The sequence below is a fragment of the Malurus melanocephalus genome, unplaced genomic scaffold (genome assembly GCF_030028575.1).
Source record: "Malurus melanocephalus ecotype Western Australia unplaced genomic scaffold, MMel_1.1 scaffold_36, whole genome shotgun sequence".
NCBI classification, from domain to species: Eukaryota; Metazoa; Chordata; class Aves; order Passeriformes; family Maluridae; genus Malurus; species Malurus melanocephalus.
Window position 1 is genome coordinate 997,093 of NW_026623268.1, and position 22,703 is coordinate 1,019,795.

The 22,703-nt window shown below is 40.2% G+C and overlaps 4 protein-coding genes across 8 annotated transcripts in view; 2 read left to right on the forward strand and 2 right to left on the reverse strand.

Moving 5' to 3' along the window:
• Positions 1-657: 657 nt before the first annotated feature.
• On the reverse strand, positions 658-4,808 carry TRMT10C (tRNA methyltransferase 10C, mitochondrial RNase P subunit). 2 transcript variants are annotated; one of them, XM_057364144.1, is made up of 3 exons: positions 4,732-4,808; positions 2,982-3,110; positions 658-2,794 (listed from the first exon to the last, which is right to left on the reverse strand). In XM_057364144.1, the coding sequence occupies exon 3, from the start codon at positions 2,761-2,763 to the stop codon at positions 1,471-1,473; it is 1,293 nt and encodes a 430-aa protein (XP_057220127.1). In that variant the 5' UTR covers positions 2,764-2,794; positions 2,982-3,110; positions 4,732-4,808; the 3' UTR covers positions 658-1,470. The 2 variants fall into 2 exon arrangements, with proteins under 2 accessions (XP_057220127.1, XP_057220126.1); XM_057364143.1 differs by lacking the exon at positions 4,732-4,808 and adding an exon at positions 4,614-4,716.
• TXNL4B (thioredoxin like 4B) lies at positions 4,752-6,642 on the forward strand. 3 transcript variants are annotated; one of them, XM_057364151.1, is made up of 4 exons: positions 4,752-4,932; positions 5,197-5,349; positions 5,689-5,840; positions 6,282-6,642. In XM_057364151.1, exons 2-4 carry the CDS (start codon positions 5,218-5,220, stop codon positions 6,445-6,447), a joined length of 450 nt encoding a protein of 149 aa, XP_057220134.1. In that variant the 5' UTR covers positions 4,752-4,932; positions 5,197-5,217; the 3' UTR covers positions 6,448-6,642. The 3 variants fall into 3 exon arrangements, with proteins under 3 accessions (XP_057220134.1, XP_057220133.1, XP_057220135.1); XM_057364150.1 differs by having other exon boundaries at positions 4,753-4,928; positions 5,184-5,349; XM_057364152.1 differs by having other exon boundaries at positions 4,753-4,928; positions 5,188-5,349.
• A 1,287-nt stretch (positions 6,643-7,929) lies between these two features.
• Positions 7,930-9,166, reverse strand: LOC130572444 (putative protein FAM172B). The gene has a single exon (XM_057364145.1). The coding sequence runs from the start codon at positions 8,970-8,972 to the stop codon at positions 7,932-7,934; it is 1,041 nt and encodes a 346-aa protein (XP_057220128.1). The 5' UTR covers positions 8,973-9,166; the 3' UTR covers positions 7,930-7,931.
• Positions 9,167-13,004: 3,838 nt separating this feature from the next.
• SENP7 (SUMO specific peptidase 7) overlaps positions 13,005-22,703 on the forward strand; it is a 38,515-nt gene continuing 28,816 nt past the window's right edge. The window contains exons 1-3 of one of the 2 annotated variants that reach the window (XM_057364154.1): positions 13,005-13,133; positions 14,527-14,573; positions 19,225-19,319. In XM_057364154.1, coding sequence (XP_057220137.1) covers positions 14,538-14,573; positions 19,225-19,319 — 131 coding nt within the window. In that variant the 5' untranslated portion in view covers positions 13,005-13,133; positions 14,527-14,537. Of the gene's footprint in view, positions 13,134-14,526; positions 14,574-15,102; positions 15,157-19,224; positions 19,320-22,703 lie in introns of those variants that run through there. The other variant, XM_057364153.1, reaches the window with a different exon arrangement.

Consider the following 22,703-nt stretch of genomic DNA (forward strand, 5'->3'; position numbering starts at 1 on the left):
AAGTGAGCAGTGACGGCACCTTCCCCCACCCCCCACAATGGAGATCAGAAGAGGCCGTTTGTATGGTAGAACAGCAGATGATGAAGGGACATGGTGCCCAGTCCATGGCAGGGGGTTGGAACTAAATAAGGCCCCTTCCAGCCCAAACCATTCCATGGTTCTATGACACTGAGCAGTGCACAGCTCCATTGTTGTCTCTTCCTCCCTTAAGGAAAAAAAGCCTGAGTGAGGCACACACACTCACAAAGCCAGTCCTTGCACTCCAGGACTTCCCCAGGAGCTGAAGGAAGCTCTCAAGCATCATCTCAAACACCACCCCAGGGTGAAGCTTTGTTCGCTTCCCAGCCACAGGCAGCTGCAAGGAAACAGGTCTTTCCCTAAACCAGAGGTTATCYGTGCCTGGAGGCCCCTGCACCTCACAACAGGCAGTGAAAGGCAGTATTTGGGTAGTGAATCTTCTGCCTTCCAACCCCCACCTTGCAACAGCCAGTTGGAAGAAGTCAGAAGGGTATAGGTCACCACCAACTCCTGACATATTTGTGTGAAATTATACTCCCTGTTCCTAGTTTTTGAATTTTCAGGACCGAACTCATCATCTGCCATCACTGACTTTAAGAATCACCCATAAAGAAAGTCCTCCTCATCCTACAGACAGCAAAACTCTGTTTAACAAGATGCCCATCAGAGCTCTGCAGCCTGAACACAGACTTTCAGAGACATCAATATATTCTGAGCTGTGAGAAATATTAAAATGCTCTCTGTTCCTCGAAGTATTTATTAATAGGACTGTTTACAATCTCAGAAGTTTCAGCACTTTGGAAAATCCCCATTATATGGCCTGAAAACACAGGCATCCTGGGATAAGTCTTACATGAAAGTGTGAAAGGTTTTTTTTTTTGGCACAGTCAAATTTGCCTTATTTCTTCCAAACAGGGACTTGATTTTGCCAGACAAAACACCCGGAAATAAATTATGCGCTCCCCAAACTCATGCAAGGTTTTAACCATTTGTTTTTAGTTCAGCTATCAAAGGTCAATTCATCTGCATAAGAAGATTCAGGAATTAATAGGGGAGGTCTCTTTACTTCATTTTAGTGATCTTTTAGAATAAAACTTGAGGTATACAATCTCCAAAGCAATGAGTTCTGAAGAACAACCTTTGCATTCAGTAACAATCATCCTTGTCCCAGGATACTTCAATTGAACAGACTGGTATTGTTTGTGTAGAGTTTGGGGATTTTTTTTTAACTGATTATCTCATTTCTCCTACATAATTTCATTAATGACTGAATAAATTTAAACAGCTGGACTACTAAAGTAATTAAAAAAGCCAAACTCTTCTTAACAATGGTCATTTCAAATGTAAGCAATAGAACATGTTTTAAGATTAAGAGCTGAACAGAGTTCCAGATGTACTGAGAAGCCTGAGTATTAAAGGGCAGTTTGTGTGTAAAAAATTCTCCCCATCACTCTACTTCTGCTTTAGTTTATACTTCTTGGGGTAGTTTGTGGCAAATTGCTTTTGTACTTCTTCCGGTCTCTTTCTAAGTTTAAGTGCGTTGATCAGGTCTAAGGTTTTTTTCAGTTCCTTTACAGGTTTGTTTACAGGTTTGTTTACAGGTTTGTTTACAGGTTTGTTTACAGGTTTTTTTACAAAGCCACTGTATTTCCTTTTTGGAACAAATTCCAGAGCCTTGTTCCAGTCAGCAGTATCTTTCAAGGTTAACAAAATATGCATCATTTGATCCAGTGTGAGATTTTTGGCACCACTACTCCAAAGCAAATACTTGTCCAGTGGAAGAGCTGCCGTCTCCAACYGTAACCGTTTTGCCCGTGCTAAAGAGACTCCTGTTTTTATGCTCTTGTCAACCATTGACCCAACAATATAGATCTTATTGTGATCAAATGTCTTCATTACTTTGGGAGAATCGGCTGTCAGATAGATGAGTTTATCTTTTGGAAAGATTTCTGTGTAGCACTGGTCTGTCGCTGTGATAAGCAGTTTGCCCCATCCCTCTCTGTACTGCTTGATGAATTCCCTGTGATAGAGGCTATCTTCTTTGAAGTTACAGAAGTGGATGTGGAAGGGATCTGCAGATCTCCGATTGCAGCTTTCACTCAGTACTATCTGTCTCACTGTATTTGCRACTTCTCGGTCAGACATTTCTTTTTCATAAGACATGTCAAATACTAGAGGCTGGCCAAAGATCATGGACTGAGCAGCCCTCCAGTTGTATGCTTTATCCATAGTACTGGTTTGCACATATATGATTGAATTCCTTTTGGTCTCATCTGTTTTTGAATCTTGATCTTGTGCTTCCAGTCTCCTTTCCATTTTCTTATCCATCTTTCTTTTCTTGTARAGTTCTTTGAGATGCAAAAATTTTAAATACTTCTTTTTGGCTGACTTAGAAGGACACTCCATAAAAGTTTTTAGCTGTTCTTCAGTGATATTTTCTGGAACTAATCTGCCAGATAGCCTCCACATCTCCAACATCTCACTTGCAGCAGCCAAACTGGAAGGCTCCTTAGGCTCTGAGACCRTCTCACTGACCTCTTCTTGAAACCCAGATTTCATTACCTTCTTCCACGCATCTAAATCTAGTTTTTCTGAGGGTTCACATGACTTGTCCTGCTTCAGACAGAGTGATAAACTCAGAGTTCTACTAAGTGGAAACAAATCCTTTTTCATCCCATGTTGTGCAGCAAATGGCAGGACAGAACTTCTTACAATTTTTCTCAGAAGCATATTAGCAGACTGCATATTTACACATGTGCTGTGTGACARCAGTTATCTGCAAAACACCAATATGAGGAGAAAAAAACTTGTCAGAAATCACAAAGAGAACAGAGACAGATTTTTATTCTTAGTAAGACCCACAGACAATAGGTTACTTCTTGGAGAATGCTACAAGTTCCTCCTTCCACTATTAATTTTTCACTGTTTCCTAAGTAAAACCAGCTTAAACCAGCTATACTTACTGCAATTCAAAATGAAGTCAAATAACCTTCAAGATTTGTCCAAGATATGTTTATCTGTATCATATGACAAGCCTTCACAACCAAGGTCAGTGAAATGCATGGAAACTGGAAGTGTATAATTTATCTATCCTGTGAAAAGAGAAAGAAGAGATGGAAGAGTCAATAACTAGTACAGGAAAAGACCATATTTTTCTTCTTGCTAAATTGCCTGTGAAGTTAGCATTGGCACATAAAGCTAAGATCATAAGGCCCCCCAGTTCCCATTAATTTCATATACACTTGTGTTTAAATATTAAAGGTCTTCAGAAAGAGAAACACTCAAGAATGTTTAATATTTTCCATGGCCTATGCACACTATCAAACTAGGCATCAGTAAAGTTTCAATGCTTGAGAAAAACATGATTTGGGCAAAAATAAAATTAGCTCCTAATTTTGATGGCAAAATTCATAATTTCCCTAATAACCTGAAAATAATTTGATATGCAGAACAAGAAGCTAAATCTAACATCGAGTTTGTAAATATGTACCTGCTATGATAGAGGCACAGAAGGAGTATTTAGGAATATTATATAACCTGGCATGTTTTACTATACAGTAACTGGTCAAATTGGTGACTGACCTCTCATATTCTACTGTTACTAAGATAAAAGAAACAAAAACAACCAAGTAACCTAACTGAAAATTTRTAAGTGTTACAATAGAGGTATCTCTAATTTTACATGGAAGCATTAAACCTACTGGCAAAAGTAATGATCAAAGAAGTGTGAAGAAATCAAGGGATCAGTTCCTCAACTTATATTATTGGAGCTCAAATTAACGCCAGATTTACACTATCAGAATACTTKATGATAGCTTTACATAGATCCAAGTTACCTTCCAGTGTGTCAAACATTCACACTAAAATCRTTACTGCAAGAATTGTCTTTTTGAGGAACTTAAGATTTGTAACACTGAAAGTACTTTTTTCTTTTTTTAGCATGACTTCACTGCAGCTTATTTCAATTACAGACAGGCTCTTCACTGATACTTCAGAGACTGAGTAACTTGTCTTACTTGCCCAGCACAGCTGCCCACTCAGATTAACAAAATCACAGACTAAGTTTGGAAGSGACCAGTGGGTCACCTAGTCCAATCTCCCTACTCAAGCAAGGTTATCCCAAAGCACATGGCAGAGAATTGCATCCAGACAGTTCTTGAGTATCTCCAGTGAGGAAAGACACCACAACCTCTCTGGGCAACCCATTCCAGTGCTCGGTCACCCGCACAGTAAAGAAGTTCCTCCTCATGTTCAGGTGGACCTTCTGTGCATCAGTTTCTGCCCGCTGCCTTTTGTCCCATTGCTTGGCACCACGGGGAACAGCGAGGGTCCCTCCTCCTGGCACCTCCCTTCAGACACACTCACTGTGAGCGCGGCTGTGGGGGAGCGCGCCAGACCGCGGCACTGCACGCTGTTTTCAACTTTTCCACCAGCCCACGACTATCCGAGCCGCTGAGAGCCAGSTCACACCCCACAGCCCCGCGCTGTGCCCCACAGCCCCCCCAGGGACACCGGCGCGCCCCCTCCCCACGCTGCGGCGGCGCCTGCGAGAACCGCGGCCTCCGGGACCCCGCGTCACGGGTGGGGAGAAGCACCTGCCCGATCTCCGGCCGCGCTCCCGCCCGTCAGGGCTCGGTAGGGGCAGGGCCGGTCGGAGCCCGAGCCACGCCGCGGTCACGGCCGCCCCTCCACGCCATCGCCGCCGCCGCTCACCTCAGGGGCCGCTGCGCCTGCGCGGGGAGGGCGCTCCGGGCGCGGTGCCGTCCCCTCSGCTGTCCCCGGCGCTCCGCGGCTGCACCGCCACCGTTCCGGGCTCTCTGTACGCGCACGGCGGCACCTGAAGCGGACGGTGATCGGAGCTCTTCCAAATCCCATTCCCGGGGAACCCCCGGGCACTGAGGGGGCTGCCGGTGGGTCCTGCTACCGCTCCTGGTGCGGGGCAGGGTCTGGCCCCGCCGCCGCATTGGGCTGGGGCGTGGCGAGCGCTGGGGGCCCCGGCCTGGTGATCTACGCTTTTCTTTCCGCGTCCCTCTCTTCTTTCCTCGCTCTTTATTACCAAAATTTAATAGCACAGAGAAGTTTAGTTTATTTTTGTCATGCAGGTTGTTGTTGTTGTTTGATGGTGCGTTGTTGTGTTGTTTTTTGGTTTTTTTTCCTTACTGTAGGTAGGGATTTTAGTGGAGACCGTGATCTGTCGCGATGAGTTTTCTGCTGCCCAAACTGACCTGTAAGAGGGAAGTGGATCAGGCAATAAAAAGCGTGGCTGAGAAGGTTTTGGTTCTCCGTTTTGGAAGGGATAATGATGCTGTTTGTCTGCAGCTCGATGATATTGTAAGACCATTTTTTTCTGGTTTTTTTTTTGGTTTTTTTTTTTTGTTGTTGTTGTTGGTTTTGGGTTTTTTAATGAACTGTACAAGTATACTTTTTGCATAGAAGAGAAGAGAATGTTGCTTTTGGCTAATATGGGGACTCATGAAAAATGTGACAAATATAGAATGAAATGATACTATATTGATTAAAAGTGGCTGAACAAAGTACTTGAGGTAGACAAGATGTGATATTCTAGYCCTGCTTAAGGTGATAACACAAAAGAGAAACAGATTTTATAAAGCTTGCCACACTCTTTTCTGTCTCAGTCTAATTGTCATCCCCCTTTSTCACTCTTTCCAGCTTGCAAAAACAGCCCATGACCTAAGTAAAATGGCAGTCATTTACTTGGTGGATGTGAACAATGTCCCAGTGTACACCCAGTATTTTGACATCAGTTATATTCCATCTACTGTATTTTTCTTCAATGGACAACAYATGAAGGTTGATTATGGGTAAGTCACCCTACCATTGTCTATTGTGTCTGTAGGGATTATCAGTCTTTATGTTATTGTGTCTGGGGAAGGTAACATTTGAAAACTATARTGTTGTTACCAGCATCAGCATTGAGAACTCTGTAGCAAGCCAGAAGGATGTAAAATAGAGAAGTAATTGAATTGAAATATGCTCTGATGCAGAAAATAGGTGAAATATGACTGGTTCTGAAAAAATGGTAAGAAATGGTTAAAATCTTCAACATGACACTGCATYTGTTTGACCTTTGGAGGTCACAGCATATTCCTGACTTGGCAATGCCATKACAAAGTTAGTTAATTCTTTCAGAATGACCAGATCAGAACTCATCATGGCATTGTTGATCTTCTCATCTCTTTAGGTGGTTTTGCTCTGAATACTTTAACATCACAACTCTGCCTTTGTCTTATGCTTATATTTAGGTCTCCAGATCACACCAAATTTGTAGGAAGCTTCAAAACAAAGCAAGACTTTATAGATCTGATTGAAGTGATCTACCGCGGAGCAATGCGGGGAAAGCTSATTGTGAGAAGTCCAATTGATCCCAAAAACATTCCTAAATATGACCTTCTCTACCAAGGAATTTAGTGGGATGACCTGTGAAAAGAATGACACAAATGGACAATGTTCTAGATMTCTTTTTTCCTTTGGGCACTTTTAGCCACCTCTGACACCATGGGACAGTTTGAGCATTTATCCTGAAGGATCATATTGGTCTCCTTCTGAAGACAGACATTCTGTCACCTCATGCTTCTCTCATAAATAAAGCTACATGTTCATGCACAGAGTTCACMCAAGTGACTGTTCTTTGAGTTGTGTGCTGACCAGCCCCTACAAAACAGACTGTGTGCATCCTCTACTATGGCATCTCCAGTGCAACCTTCTTCAGGGAACCAAGGCGTGGGATTGTCTATTAGTTGTCTATGTAGTAYCCTTTTCATTCAGATATAATAACAGGAAACCTGACCATAAAAAAGCTATGCTTGCTTTCAAGAGCATTCAACTGAATGTGCCTTTCCAATAGAATTTTACACTTTTAGCCATTGCTGTGTAACATGACAGAAGTTTCTTCTGAGAGAGATTATGACTGAAACCTGAAATGGATATAAACACAAAGGAAAGTTCATGTTCTTTTCTGTCTGATACCCATTATCTACWCCTTTTTTGACTGAGATTGGAATGTTCTACACTTGTAGGAGAAGGTTTTGTCATCCTTCAAAGGATCCTTTTTCATGGCCATTGAACACTACTAATTCCTGTGGGCTTGAACTGGAAATTAAGAAAAATTCTTTTGTTTATATTCACTTTAAAAATTATTTGAACATCTGCTTGTATACATTCCAAGTCTTGAAAGGGTACATTTAAAAACTGGGTTTCCCACCTCTGTCTAAAGTTTTAACAACTGAGAGGAAAGAGCAATGTCATTGCTTTACATCAGTTTGGTACCTGCAGATTGCTAGACTAATGTATTTCTGTGTATTCTCACTGCCTTAGTTGGCTTTAAAATGGAAATTATTTTACCTCTATGTGTCATGTTTGGGTTACACCAACTCTGACTGGTAGGAAGGGCAGTAGTATGTACTTCCCTGAAGCATTGTTCAGCTCTAACAGTAAATATTTCTGGGAAGAAGGTGGATGTTCCAGCTCTTGAAAGATTTTAAACAATATATGGCACACAAATTGTTTATATCCTTTTTCTGTTCCAGATTTGGCCTTCTAATGAAGCTAAGCACTTACACAAATGATTTCCTGATTGTTTAGTATGAATATAGAGCCATAACTATAGAATGTTTATTATAGAAAATGATACAGCTGAGAGTTGGTGCACCTTACCATCTTTAATTCAACTTTAAATTTCACARCTAGCCAAAGGGTTGTGGCTTAAGGCTTTTAACAATGCACTTCTTTCATAATAGTTAACGTTTGTTGTTTTTTCTCAAAATCAAACAAATTTGTTTCAAACTTAGAACTGTAAATTGCTCCTCAGTGAGATGAAGGTTCACAGGCGATGGAAAGGTGCAGAGGCAGTTATGAAAGGAAGAGACCACTATCAAGAACAAACCAGTGTACCTTTATTTGGTGCTTCTCTTCTTTCTTGTCCTGCTTCTGGTTACAACAGGTGAATTCCTAAAGGCTGTTCTCATCTTGGCTTTCAGCATGCTCTTCAGATACTTAAAGATGGCTTGTAAGCAGCAGGAGGGTGCTAAATCATACTTTTCTGTTCCAGCAGAGAAAATAGGACAACTTACTCTCATGAGAAAGCTCACAGTTTTATTTAAAGGTTTACTGTTTGACACCCATTCCCGGCAGTGTTGCTGTATCCATTCCTGTATTTCCGGATCGTGCCTGCTCTGGTGCTGCATGTTGTGCGTGGAGTCGATGAAYGCCACAGAGTACACTTTGTTCATCACCTCACATTTCCTCTGCACCAGCAGGTCAACAAACACCAACCCACCATAGCCATGGGCAATGAAGGCCACGTTCCTGGCTGCACTCTTTGCAATGAAATGATCCCATACATACATGGTATGCTCCTCAGGGCTGCTGCTGCCCCTCTTGGGGATCTGCCAGACAGACTGTGTAAATGTAAGTCCTTCTTCCCTGCCAGAAAACCTCTCCTTTTCAGTCTTCAGATTGACAAAATTGTCATTGGGGTTCAGTACAATCACTTCCCAGTGGCTCTTCAGAGCCATTTTGATGAATGGTATTTGTGTTCCATGTCTCAGGCCTTCATTGACAATTGTCCTTCGCCCCCACTGTCCAGCACAGAAAACTCCCTTGTCTTGAAGAAGAATAATTAGGCTAGAAGAACTTGTTAGTGCATTCTTGCTCATGAAAAAGAAAGTTYGTGGTTCATCCTCTGTAGCATCAGTAGGAATATAAACCTTCTGCAGCATGCAGACTCTTTCCAGGAGCTCATAAACATACTGGGTAATAAAATGTCCCAGAACTTCATAGCGTTTATGATTCTGCTCAAGTCCATTCTTGTAGTAATTGAAAACAAAGGACTCATTTGTATCCAGGTGCCTCAGTTCCCCTTTTATATTGAAGTCGTATTTCAGATSCTCTTGATACTCTGAACCCTCTGTTAGTTTCCTGAATTCTTTCTGCATTTGTAACCACTACAAATTAAGAAGACTATGTCAAAATGGCGATAGACCTGCACACAACACCTGCCTACCCTATTCAGATTTAAAAGCTGTTTGTTGATCCAGAATATTTCTTGGTGATGTGTAGTAAACCAGCTGCTTGTAAAGTCTCTTAGAGATTATCCAAAGTTCCAACAGCAGTAACCTATCTGCCTTTATTATGCCTTATTTCAGTTTGGTAAAATTTAAAACTTGTAAATAAATTTGTAAAAGTTAAAATTTGTAAGCTAGCATGATTATTTAAAGATTTGTTTAAGGTAGTTTGAATTAAAGGCTTTAAGAAGGAAGCACATGTACATGATTCATTGTTCACTTGAACAACTTTTCCTGTGCTGCCTCACAGCCATTATCTTGACCCTCCACTGAGCTTCAAAGTTGTCCGTGAAATACAGGCCTTGGCAGCTGGAAATGGTCAAAGTGTCCTACTGGATCCTGAGTTTTTAAAGAAAATCAAGCTGCACTTACTAAGGGCTTCAACCTTCCTGTTGCTCGTATACCAGCATATTCTCTATGTTTTACCTCCAGCTGCACTAGAACAGATAATTCATGTACATGTTTGCCTTCCACTAATCACTCCAKTTAGTCATTCATCCTCACAAGCATGTGCCACATGGAAATATAGGGATGGATGACAGAATAAACTAGCCACTGTAATCTAGGAGCAGGAGAAAGGAAAGTCTATGCTGCAAACTATCATGAGGTTGGATTGAGAGCTCCAGTTTCAGATTATCTCTAATGACTGATATGAATTACACCAGGAAGTGGTTTTTGTGCAGCTGAAAAAATTAAGCTTAGCAGTACCTTCCATTTTCCGAGAAACTCTTCAGGCTACTACCAGCTGTCACTGGCTTTAGAATGGCAAACACCAGACAACTTTTGGTGTGATCAGAACCCTACCTTTACGTGAGTTTTGTCCTAACATCATTATTCTTTTTCTGTGCTTGGTCTGAATCAGTTACATTTGGCAAGTTATACTATATACCTGTAAGTTTTTCTTGCTGAGCTAAAGGGGATTTATAGAACACAGTAAATCAGATTCCATGTTAAAACTCACCATACCATCTGATAAAGCCAATTACAAGGACAAAAAGTGTTCTGAATATTTTTGTCTGAGTGACTTGAGTTAGAACCCACCTCCTTCAAGGAATGCACATGTCCTTCAGGTAAGGTGCTTAGCATCCAAATTAAAACAAACCAAAAACCAAACAAAYACACTTCTGGCTTTTCAACATAGCAACACCACATATATTTTCCTTTTGAGTAATCTCCACTGGGCTAGTGTTAAGACCTCTCTTCAGGATCATTCCTGTCTTCTGATCAATAGAGAGTAGGCTAAAAAATGGTTCTTACTCTTTTTATCTCATATAATCAGTACCCATAGAAAAGGGGGAAAAAAGCAGATTCTGTCATACATATCCATTTACTGTCTTGCAGTTTGTTGAAATGGAAACAACATGGACACCCATTCATCTACCATTTTTCCATTCTGCAGGAAGGAAGAATGAAAGGTGAAAGACACAAAGGAGATGGGAGAACAGTCTGTTTGCTATGCGACTGAAATACAGGCAATTAATGCAAAAGAGATAATGCTTAGTAGGAAAGAAGTTACCCATATTCCTGTGGTTGTTCCAAAGAGATGAAGTGGAAGAAAAATAGACATTTTTTAAGGAAAGATGTCTTCTATGAAGAAAGGTGTAGCTTTCTGTAACAATTAGGAATAGGTAAATGCAGTTTCCTCAAAGTTGTATGCCTTAAGTCCCTTTCTCTCCTCACCCCCAAAAAATTGGAGAGACTAATTTCCCAGCATACTAGGAACAGGAAGTTACTATCCTCTTACTATAGCTCCTAACAGTAACATTGTTTTTTTCAATTTCAAAACAAGGATACATGATTCCAAATTAAACCATGAACATCTACTTTACAAAGTGTTGTGAAAGGTTTCTGAAGATTTCAGGAGGCAGAAACAAACCCAGTTTTACATAAAGTGCACGTATGACTTTCCTTCCTAAAATTGCCTTCAAGATGCAAAATGAAAAGTATTGAAGCAATTTATAATAAGTTGTCACTTAAGAGTTCATTTAAATAGCAGCTTAGAATGATATAGYTATTAGTCCAGAGGACTGCTTTTATTGCAGTAACACAATTATWGAATTATGAAGTAGTAATTATAGATTGTACTATATATAGCTGCATAATGYATGTACTTCTTTGTGTAAGTCTGCATTCTAAATCGGTCTTGACTGCTGTTTGTACTTTATTATCTATATATAAATACAATATTCAAGGTCGTATTTGCTAACAGCCTTTACCATTTCTGCCTTCATTTTTAAAAGGTGCTGTTAGGAGAAGAAATAATTCCTCTTTCCCTTCCTCCCACTTTGCTTTTCAGATTCTAAAATGCTTCTAAAATGTAAATTCAGCTCRTGCTTGTTAAAGCATTTAGTATATTCTAAACACTATTGTAGTATTACAACTATTCCATGAGATCCATAAAGATTACTTTGTTTTCCATTTCCATTTCCAAAACCACCTTATTCTAGTAAAGCCCAACATTACCGTATGTTCTCCTGTAAAATCTGTCATCATCATAGATGGAAGTGTTTTTCACTCTGGGAGTGTAGACAAGTCCTCTGCATGAAAAAAATAAACCCAGTCATGGTTTCAATTTTCATTACTTTACATACTGGGGCATGTATCTTAGCTTGATACATGTGGTCATTAGCTTGATACATGTGGTTTATATCAAAGTGACAAGGTGCTTATGAGGCCTATTAATTGAAAACTTTCTATAGCCTTTTTATACATTATCAATATAAGAATGTAATAACTTTTTACATATTACTAAAATACAATGTAATTACTTTCAATATATTATCAATGATAGCCTTTTTATGTATTGCTATAAGYTTTTTAATAGTGTATTGACAACATACAGTGTACCATCTGCACCTAATCTAACCGGCTGGATTAGTACACAGATATGTGAAATCACCAAGGAGCATAAATCAGAAAAAGTTCTGAAGAAGTAGACAGGTAGATGCTATAACAAGGAACAGTAGAGAGCACTAATGAGAACTCGGTAGAGGCACAGGACAGACAGCAAAATAATTGAAAATGAAGACTTGGAGGACTAGAAAAAAACCCATGAACATCACAATTGTGCATGCCCTGAAGACAAAGGTGAAAAGTCCACCATGATGAAGAGGATGGGCTCTCATTAGAGGGAGACCCTTGCGACCACTGAATTGAGGATGACACATACACACTTACAGAACTGTGATATCATCTATTTCTGTGTCCATGTATGGTGGTGGGCGCAGGGGGGACAGTGACAATGGTAATGTTACACGATACTTACTGTATGAATGTGTGCCAATTTGAAGCGAAGGCAGGTGGGTTAGGAGGAAAAATCGCCCTCACCTCCAGCACTGCAATAAATACCTGCTCTATAGACACCGGTCTATGGAGCTTTATTTCTAGGCCTTTTTCAGGTATTAAGATGATAGTTACAGTAACCTAAAGGGCTCCAGGTTAAGTTCCAAGTTACAAACTAACCTCTCACGTTTGTAACACCTGACAGCAAATCAAAGCTAAACCTCGAGTATGAAACTAAACATTTGTCCTCACCGGTTTTAATTCCCACTACCAAGAAGAAAACAAAACAGCTCCACACAAAAGTTACAATTCTGAAGCTGCCCTTAAAAAAAAAATTAAAAAAAAAACAAAAAACCAACAACAAACTAAAAAACTCAACCAACAAATCTTCGTCTCCTTATGGCTGTAGGAGAATTTTTAAGGGCATTAGGTACAAACCGCGGTCAGCCGGGTTTACMAAGGCGCTGCCCGGCTGTGCTTCCCCGCGTCAGGGGAATTAACCTGGCGGGGTCTGGCTGTGAGCTGAGGGAAACGTGATTAGCAAGGTACAGCTTAAATCTGGGTCGGGTTCCCTATCGCTTCTTTAAAAGCAATGCAGTTTTCTCCCTTGTTTCCCCCAGCAGCTCAGTAGCGAGCTGAAGCGGAGCGAGTCACAGCTCGSAGGGCCTGAGGGCAGGGCGGTGCCCCGGAAGTGGCCGGGGAAGCTGCGCAGCGGCGGCGGGGCCCGGGTAAACAGCTCCGGCTGTGGCGGTGAGTGCTGTGTGCTGCTGCCGGTGGTGTGTTCTCCTGCTCAGTCCCGGCCCTGCGGCGCTGGAYGGGGGAGGAAGGCAGGGCCGGCAGCGTCTCAGGGGGACTCGTGCGGCCGCGGTGTCTGTGGCGAACGAGGAAAGCCGGCAGGGCTAGACAGAGGGCACTGAGGGGCGGGGGGACGGCTGGTGGCGGCGTTGCTGCTCTTCTGGGAGATGGCTGAGGAGTGTGGAAATGTGGAATAGCTGRCCCAGGCCCTGGCGAGTTGCGCATTTGTCAGAGGGAAGCCCCTTCCCCTGTTAGCGGGAGGAGCCGCGGCTCGGGGCCCGCAGTGCCCCGCAGTGCCCCAGTGCCGGCGGACAGCGCTGTGGGGCCGGGCTCAGGCGGTGACAGCCCGGGCGCTGCCGCTGCCGCCGGTCCTTCCCCGAGCTGTCAGGCGGGCCCCCATTGTCGGCTTTCCCTCATCGCAGGCCTTGGATCAGGCAGTACTTCGGTTTTCTTTATCAGTCTGTAGATGTTGCTGTTCACCACACCGAGGGACTATGGCTCTAAGCTGGAAAACGGCCGGGATGAGTGAAAGTCCCCGAACTTGGCTTCTTGAGAAATCCAAACTAGCTGYAAGGTTTGAAGGTCTTATGCCAGAGTCATATAGAATATGTATAAAGAGAACAAATACCCATAAATGCTGGAAGCTCTGAAACTCGGTTCTTCCAGTGATGATTTTATAAACTTAACAGGAAACCTTGAATATTTATTCTTGGAGCCCTTGCAGTGGTACAGGTGCCTTCTGTAACGCCTTTTCACTCTATAGTCCAAGTATGARTTGCTTATTAGTTGTGTGCTTGCAGGGAGGAGTTAATCAGTAAATGTCTTAGCTAGGGATAAATTCTAGTGGTAGTTTCATTAACAGTTCTGTCTGTGCTGCCAATCTAGAGCCTTGCCCTAGTGTGTGTATGTCCTCTACTTTGGTTGTCAATTACTCTTTACCAAGGCCTGTCGTGACAGGACAAGAGGAAATGGTCATAAATTGAAAGAGGGTAGGTGTAGATTGGACATGAAGCAGAAATATTTTTTACAGTGAGGATGGTGAGACTRGAACAGGTTGCCCAGAGAAGCAGTGGATGCCCCATCCCTGGAAGTGATCGAGRTCAGATTGGATAAGCTTTGGGTAGCCTGATCAAATGAAAGATGTCATTGCCCATGGCAGGAGGGCTGGACTATAAGATCTTTTAAAAGTCCCATCCAATGCAAGCTATTTTATGCATATGTTTTCCTTGTGCTACTTTGCTGAAAAATTATTTTTCTTGTTCTTAGTACCTGCTACTGTGGTCCTGCGTCCATCTTAATCAGTAAACCAGAAATTACTAAGGGTTTTTTTCTTTTTTTTTTTTTCCAGTAGAGGAAACCATGTCAGGAAGAACATCATCTTCCAGTCATGCCAGTGTAAGTGTTTCTAAAGTTTTTTAACGGTTTATTTTGAGGCTGTGGGTATTCTAGGGTGTTCTGACAGCCAAAGTCATTCTTCACTGATCTAACTTTTGCCTTGTTGGAATATAATTTCTTTGGAAACTGTTTATTGTGGTAGCAGTCAATACTAATGTCTATTGTTGAACATMTATTAATACATGATAGGCTTAGCTTTTGATTACACATAAAGCAGGGTTTCCAAGTTATTTTAAGACCTAGGCTAGCACTAAAATTTTAGAGTAACTTGAAGCAGTAGAATAGCTGCAAAACTGTGTAAAACTTATATCTGCAGAGATGTGCTAAGAGGCTTCTTGTGCTAGTGTATATTTTTTTCTAAAATACCTGTATTAGGAGTAGTTTGTGTATGTACTGTTGAGAACAAATGGTAGACACAAGAACTGGTGTGATTGGGTAAGGTCTGGGCTATCTAGTGGTTTAGAAATGAGCTGTTTCCAGCACTATGTTTATGCACTTTCTCTGACCCTTGCTCCTACAGGTGGGAACCTTCAGAAAAGTATTGCTCGTTTAGATGAGGAGTCTGCTGAGTGCGTATGCACATGTATGTGTAGAGTTAGTAATTTTTTATTTGGSAAAAGCTGAGGCAACTGCATAACTTGTGTTTAGCATAGATTCAGAYCTCTCTTTGCCTTTTGATTTCGTGCTTGTTCTGTTCGTTATTTGTGGGCTCTGTAAACCAACATCTTCTTAATGAGTGCAAACATTGCAGTGAAAACTGGAAATGTTGCTGTTTAATGTATCTTGTGCTTTACATCCCTTTGTCAGTTGCCTCTTCTTGTTTACTGGGTCTGMCTTTATCTGTACTTAATGTTGTCTGTTATGTCGTTACAGAGGTTATCAGAACCTCTTTAATTTTGAAGGTATTTTAAAATTCTCGGGAACTGTATGCTCTTAGGAATCTCATAGCAGAAGCTGCTAGTCAGGCAGCAGGTGAAGGTCTGAAGTAAGAAATCTGTACCTAGGCATTAAAGCACAGATCACAAACATGCATTCTGACTGATAAATGTGTTTATAGGCCACTTCTAAAACAAACTAAAACAAATAAATTTGAAACAATTTRCTTGTAAAAGTTCCTGAATAAGAAAATGTCTTAATGTTTTAATCTTTACATGTTGATTGAAAAGAGAGGTACTTGTTTGATGTTGCSTATGCATAACATTTGTATCCTTTAGCATCTGAGGAATCAGTTATTAAAGGCATATTTGTTAGTATTTGACCAGCAAAAGCAGAAGTTTGGGTCTAATTACATAAAACTTCAATCTTAGTTTCAAAGAAGTATAGAGAAGGAGTAAGAGCACTCACGATTCAGACTGAAGGATTGAAGTGTTATCTCATTATGGTGCAGCCAGCTTCATTATGGTTTGTCTGAAGGACTGCCTGCTGAGCTAATGAATGCAGATGAGGTGTTAATAATTAAGTTGTTAGCGTCGCTGYTCTGGAATCCCTGCTTGTAATTTCATTTTACAGTGTAAGGCACCTGATGGCTTGCAAAGCAAGTTCATTTTACAGTGTCCATCATGTAGAGTAGCTTTAGCTTTTTCCTGGCTGAGCTGGACTCAGTTGTCTGAAAGGTGTAATTGTTGCAGTCCCTCTCTGATACATCCTCAGCTGGTTGTAGTACTCAGGATACCTGGAGAAATAGTAATGCTTGCACTTTTAATTCCTTCAGTTTATATTGTTTTAACTTGTTTAATTAACTGATAGGAAATATCATCCTGTTTCTTTGTCTTGATGAATTAGTAGAAATTTAGTCTGGTCATTTTTGGTTTGATTTTCAGTGAAGGAACCTTTCCTATTTTGAGTACATTAAAGTCTGTTTGATGCTAAATTATCATACCGAAGTACTTGTGCTGTTATAAGATGTAATTGTTCTTCATCCTCATTTTTTTCTTTTGAGAAAGCAAACTTGGTCATGACATTCAGCTGTTTTGTTTTCTCTTTATAATTCTCTAAGATGAGACAAACTAGAGGGTGAACAAATCAGAGTGAACTAAGAWAACTGTGCCAGTAGATGGGTTGTCACCTTTTTGACATGTTTGAAGTTGTAAAGTTAATGGAATAGGAAGAGCWTTTTCAGATGGTTCATGTGTTAAGACTAGCTCTTCATGTGGTATGACACATGATTTGGGATCAGGCATTAATGAGGAATGCATTTAAAGTGATGTCACAGGTCAGTGCTTCCCTTACAATTTTATTTGACCCTGCAGTTTAGAAAACTTTGTACATGGCYATATGTCAGCTCGTAGCACCAGTGGATAATTTAGTTTTACCATGTGTGTAGCATCATCTATTTTCAGTTTCGTATACCAGAGAAGAAAACAAACACCAAGTCAGAGGATGTCCAAGTTCAGTCCCCTTTGGCAAGKCTCACAGGCTCTCCATATTGTGACTACCCTTTAAAAGAGGTAAAGAGAAGTTCTTCAGAGTGTGAAGTGTGTAGTAGAATGTTACATGAGGTTTTGGTTTAGTTTTGCAGGCTGGGTTTTTTCAACACCAAGTTGCTGCCTTGTAACAAATAACTCAGATTATCTTGAGAGAGACAAGCGTGTAGATTTGAAATCTGCTTGCAAGCATACATTTACAGAAGTGGGAGTCTTAGTGCCATGTTTCCAGCCTAAGTCATTGAAAAGCAGAGTTTACCTTCAACCTGTAGTTTGAAACTATTTTGAAAATCATTAGAGGTAAATACATTTATTTTTTTAGTTGATTGTCTTCTGACTCCTGAACTCTTAGATTCTATTTAGATTACTTACCAAACTTTTTGTTAYGATATGGAAATAACTTTTACACTGAATTTTCAGTTATCCAAGAGCACAAACTTCTAAGAGAATATATGAAGTACTGTGTGACTCTTGACCGAATTATAGGTGCTAATAGAGAAATAACTGTATTAAGACCCAAAGACTTGAGAGTACTTATGCCATTTATCATAAATGACTGTCTGGATCATCTTTGTCATATAGACTGTCATATAGATGCAAATATTTGCCTCTATAAATCTCTTCCAAAAGTAAATTCAGGTGTCAAGTGTTGGAAACATATTTTGCTGCTCTTGTCTCCTTCAGTTCAGCATCCAGTTTGTTGCTGACTTTAATGCTTTCAGAATCGTGGGCCTGGACAAACAGACTCCTCAGAGGAGCTTGAAAGCTGTAGTGAGGGAAGGCAGGAATTTTTTTTGCCTTACATTARTGATGGTAATATGATCCAGATCTCCTGGTAGGCCAGGTCATTTGAGAATGCTGCAACAGAGACTTATGCTGGGGTTGTGTTCTGTATGGCAATGCTTTCAGTGAGCAGAGCATCCAGTTGCAGTCAGGTTTTGAAACAGGAGGTAGTGTCTCATGTGGTTATAAGCAGCAACCTCTTGGGCAGATCCAAGCACTTGCATGGAATTATTTCTGTATTTCTCTGAGCTTCTCTAAAAATAATGATTTGACTTGTTGGATTGAAAAATACTTCATTTCCTTGTTATTTCCTTGATGTTGTCCAATTTTCCATTTCTTATTTTTCCTACCTGTGTCTATAAATTTCAAACCTTTTCATATGTGRTGGGGAGTTTCATCTGTTTTTAACACTGACTAGTTTTATGCTCTACTTTAAAAGAGGAGCTTGCTCATGAGTTGTCAGAGTTTGCACCATGTTGTTTGAGAAACTTGGTGCAGTTTCCAATGATTTGGATGTGTAGGTCTCTTCTGTGCTTGAACACCAGTGATACAAGGTGAATCAGATGATGTTTGAAGGCAGGATGAGGGGAGAGCACCTTCAGGACAATATCTTCCTGACAACTATTTTAATAATGGAACTATTTTCCATTAGAATTAGTCCTTATGGTGGGGAAAAATTTGATTTGGGATATGTCTTTGATGTGATATGAGATATGACTTCACTAAAGTTTGTARAATATGCATGGGCATGAACTTTTCGGATGTCCTTTCAACCCACACTTATTCAGAAATGAAGATAAGGTTGTCTGCTTTCATCATGAGTGGCATAACTTTCAAGCATCTCTTGGGTTTATTATATTTTGAATTTTTAAGAAATGAGGAAGATTAGGAGGAGGTAATGGCAGAAGGAATTTCCAAATTTATTTAATTTGGAAATGTAAGTACTTTCTGGTAAGGTAAGAGAATTTGGAAAAAAAAACAAGTCTTGGTGTTATGAGGTTTGCCACCTAAGTACCAAACTTTTAAATTGCTTTTCCTTCTCAGAGTTTTACATCTTTTAGATCCATATTATAACCTTTATAATTTGCCTAAATGCATGGAGTWAATCTTTACTTTATGCATCTTGTGTATTTGTGGCTTTGTAGAATAGGCCTAATATTTAAGCTCATGTTTGGGATAGTCCYCCTTTAAATAGTGAAACACTGAAATTTTCCTGTATGATCATATTTCTTCAGGAAAAAAATGTTCTATTCAAGATCAGGTGGTATGTGGATGTTTTAAATAAAAAAAAAATATTTTTTTGCAAAATTGCTCTTTGTGGCTTACATATATTTGGTCACTTATATTGTTTCAGTGTCTGGCAYTGTCCCATTTTTCTAGTGCATTATCCATTATGAAATATTCACATCTGCTGAAGTCTGCCAATTTTGTATGCTTTGTTTCAGTGGAAATTARGTGCCAACAACAGAAAGCCTTCTGCAAAAGGAAAAAGGCAAAAGGATTGTAGCAGACGCAGATCTAATGATGAAGAATCAGTTGGGTAAGAAGTAATCTCAAAATTAGTTTCTCTGTTTGTATATTCAGAGTTTCATGRTCTTTCCTGAAGATGTGAGATCTCTCTGGTCTCTAGCTAATTATTTGTRTCAAGCAGAGATGGTTTTCAGGCTGTTGGGTGGCTCATGTTCAGAGAATYGTGCTTCAGTAGTCTAATGGCAACTATAACCTTTCCTTTGTGTAATCAAAACATGAGACTGTCACACTAGAATGAGAGTGCAGMACTCACCAGAGGAATTACTGYTTGGAATCCTGAAAGGTSTTCATTACTYTCTAAGTGTAAATTGTCATTCTAGCCCTAGATATCTTTAGATATTTAAGAAGCTTCCCAGAATTCTGTTTCTTATCCCTCTTTGTTCTGTAGTYCACAGTCATTAACCTAAGCTTTATCAACTCTTAAAAACAATTAAAAAAACCTTTAAGCAAGATGGTGTTTAGTAGTGGACATAAAAAAAGATGAGAGCTTTTTCAGCTYTTGTGTTACTGTCAAGGCACCTAAGTAAGTAATTAAGACTGCTGRTGTGCCACTTTTTATACTCTGTTGCCAAGAGTAAATGTCTTGATTCCTTTGAGTTTATGGAAAGTTATTGGTATGATATTGTGTGATAAAATCGTCTTCTTCAGAGTTGTCAGCTCTAGGTAATTGTTTTATCCAAGAAAATTTTGAAGCTGTAGTTGTTGTAGCTGACAARTGGAAATGAAAATGTAGAACTAGATTTATAGCAGCAGCTGGGAAACATAATGACCTTATGACAAAATGAATATGTTTGTCTTAATGAAGCAGTTGCTATTCCTCAAATCACTTMATTCTAAGTAAATGAGTAAGCATTCTCTGCTCTGTTTTCTGACTGCAACTAAACTTGCCCATAAGTGGTTTCTTATCAGGAGAGACTGTTAAAAACAAAGTGCACAGGTAATGAAAACACAGGTGATTTTGACACTGCTGAGTTCTGTGGGTTTGTGGTTTAGTCGTTCAGCCTGGTCTGTATGTTCAGAATGCTTCAAAGTGTAGCAGGGAGCAGCTGAAATTACAAAAGATGCTGAATTTATTTTTTGTACCTCCTGGCATAGCTGTCAGTTTACATGTACTTAGCTCCAAAAGCTTCTGTCAGTAACTTTTAACTGAGGGACTGGCTCACAGGGTCAACYTAACAGAGTTTAAAAGCTGTTTTAATTGCAGTTTCCTGGATTTTACTTACGTTGTGACATGGTTGATACCTGATATCAAGATACTAATCTCTAAAGGTTTTTCAATAAACTTTAAATGATCTTTCAACATTTAGGAGTTTGGGTTTTTTAAAAGATGCTTTAGAGCTGTTGTGTATTAATTTTCTGTTACATCTATTTATTTTGGTATGCGAGGGACTTTCAAATAGCATTTATAGGTGTTTCATATTTTTTACCTRAATTGTTACCTGCACAATAGTGAGAAATTATTTAGACTATAAAGTGACAGTAAATATTGTAATATTAAACCTGTACATTTTTCAGTTCCTCGAAAAAAAGTTGTTTGTCTAGAGACTAGCTGGAGGCTCTCTGTAAAATAAATTTCTTCTGTGCAATAAAGCTTGTGCTAAGTTCCATTTGGGTACTCAGTGTTTCTCAGTAAGTCAAAATCAACACGGTGACCTCATTGCATAATAAAGAGCACAAAGGTTCTAAAAGAGGTGATGTTTGTTGAGCAGGTGTCTGAGAACTGAGACTGGAAACTCAGAAGAGGAAATAGTGAAGTTGTGTGCTGCAAGTCTTTCTGATGCAGTAGTTTTTTATTCCCAGTGAGGAATTTTTCATTTGYATTGCAAAGCAGGAAATAAGTCTTAATGATAAACTCCTATTAGCTCCTGATATTTTAAAAACAATCTACTTTATTGATAGGTACCAATCTCAGACATTTAGGGAGATGTATTTTATTTAAAGTGTTGCTTTAGGATTGTTACTGCCACTTTARTTTAGTGAGAGAGGACAAAGTAGATATATTGGCACAAACCTACCTTCACACATAGGTTTTTTTTTTTTTTTAACTTAAATTTTGGGTTTACAACATTTGTTAGTCAATTGCTTCTGTCAGTTGTACTGTGATTTGAGATCGTGGTGGATAGTAGTGGCAACTGCTGTCACTTGTATTGCTCTGCTCCTGGACTTGTGAAAGGTGAGTGTCAGGGGGTTTGTCTGTGATCCCAGAAAGGGGGTCTTGGATGTGTTAGTTCCCTGGTGAGGAGGGAGGATGGAAGGAATACTTCAATAAGATGTGTGTGATTCTTTCCGGTCACTATTTTAAATGTTCAGTGAAAAACACGTTACAGCACAATCAGGTACTGACCTGACAGCAGTTTGGTTTTTGTGGCAATCATTTACACACTGGTCCCCCTTGCCCTGATAGGTGCATTTGGTCAGTAATAGCTTCCTAGTCCAGCAAAGCAAGGAGGTTGTAGGGATGTTGATGTTTGCTGTTTGGTGGTTATTGATGTCTCACCAGTTGATGAAAGGTCAGGACCTTGAAACTGGAAGAGACCAGTCAGAGACTTTSCTCACAACAGGATGTAGTGAATGTATCAGAGTTTCCCATTAATGGTAGTGTTTCACATTATTCCTTTGGGCCCCGAAAGGTCAAGGAGCACCTGGGCTATGCATGTGCTGCAGAAGTCTATGAGTAGCTTTATTCTGTAAACCCAGGAYAGGTCCTCAGCTTATATGGGAGCTGAGAGAGCAACCCTCAAATGGTATTTGACATCCCACTGCCAAAATACTWATTTCACAGACATGGGTTTACTAGTTAAAGAATGTAGGCATGAAGGCAGTGGTGTAGACAATTAATAGTAATTTAGYCCCAAATGAGTCAGTAGCCTCCTGATCTCATTTTGATCACTTTCTAATACAAATTTGARTGAACAGGAGAGAGCAGTTACAGCACTGATGTGTGTACACAATATGATCATTGAGAAATCAACTATATTTAGCAGCTGTGATTATTGTGTGAAATACAAGTCAAACGTTTTTCCTCAAAGGGAATTTAAACAATTAATAGCTTTTGGTCTTGTGCTTTGTAGGTGTGTTGGTTTTGCATGGCCTGGTTTTTGGTAGGAGGGGGGCCACAGAGATGGCTTCTGTGAGAAGCTGCTAGAAGTTTCCACCATGTCCAGCAGAGTCAGCCCTGATGGCCCTGAAGATGATGGACATGCCTCTGGCGAAGGCTGAGCCAATTAGAGACGWTGGTTATGCCTCTGTGGCAACATACTTTAAGAAGAAATTCAAAACAAAATGGACACAGGTTTTTTTTAGCCAAAGAAGAGGAGGAGGCAATGGGAGTGTGCGAGGGAAACAACAGGGAGACACCAAAGTCAGTGGAGAAGGAGGGGGAGCAGGTGCTCCA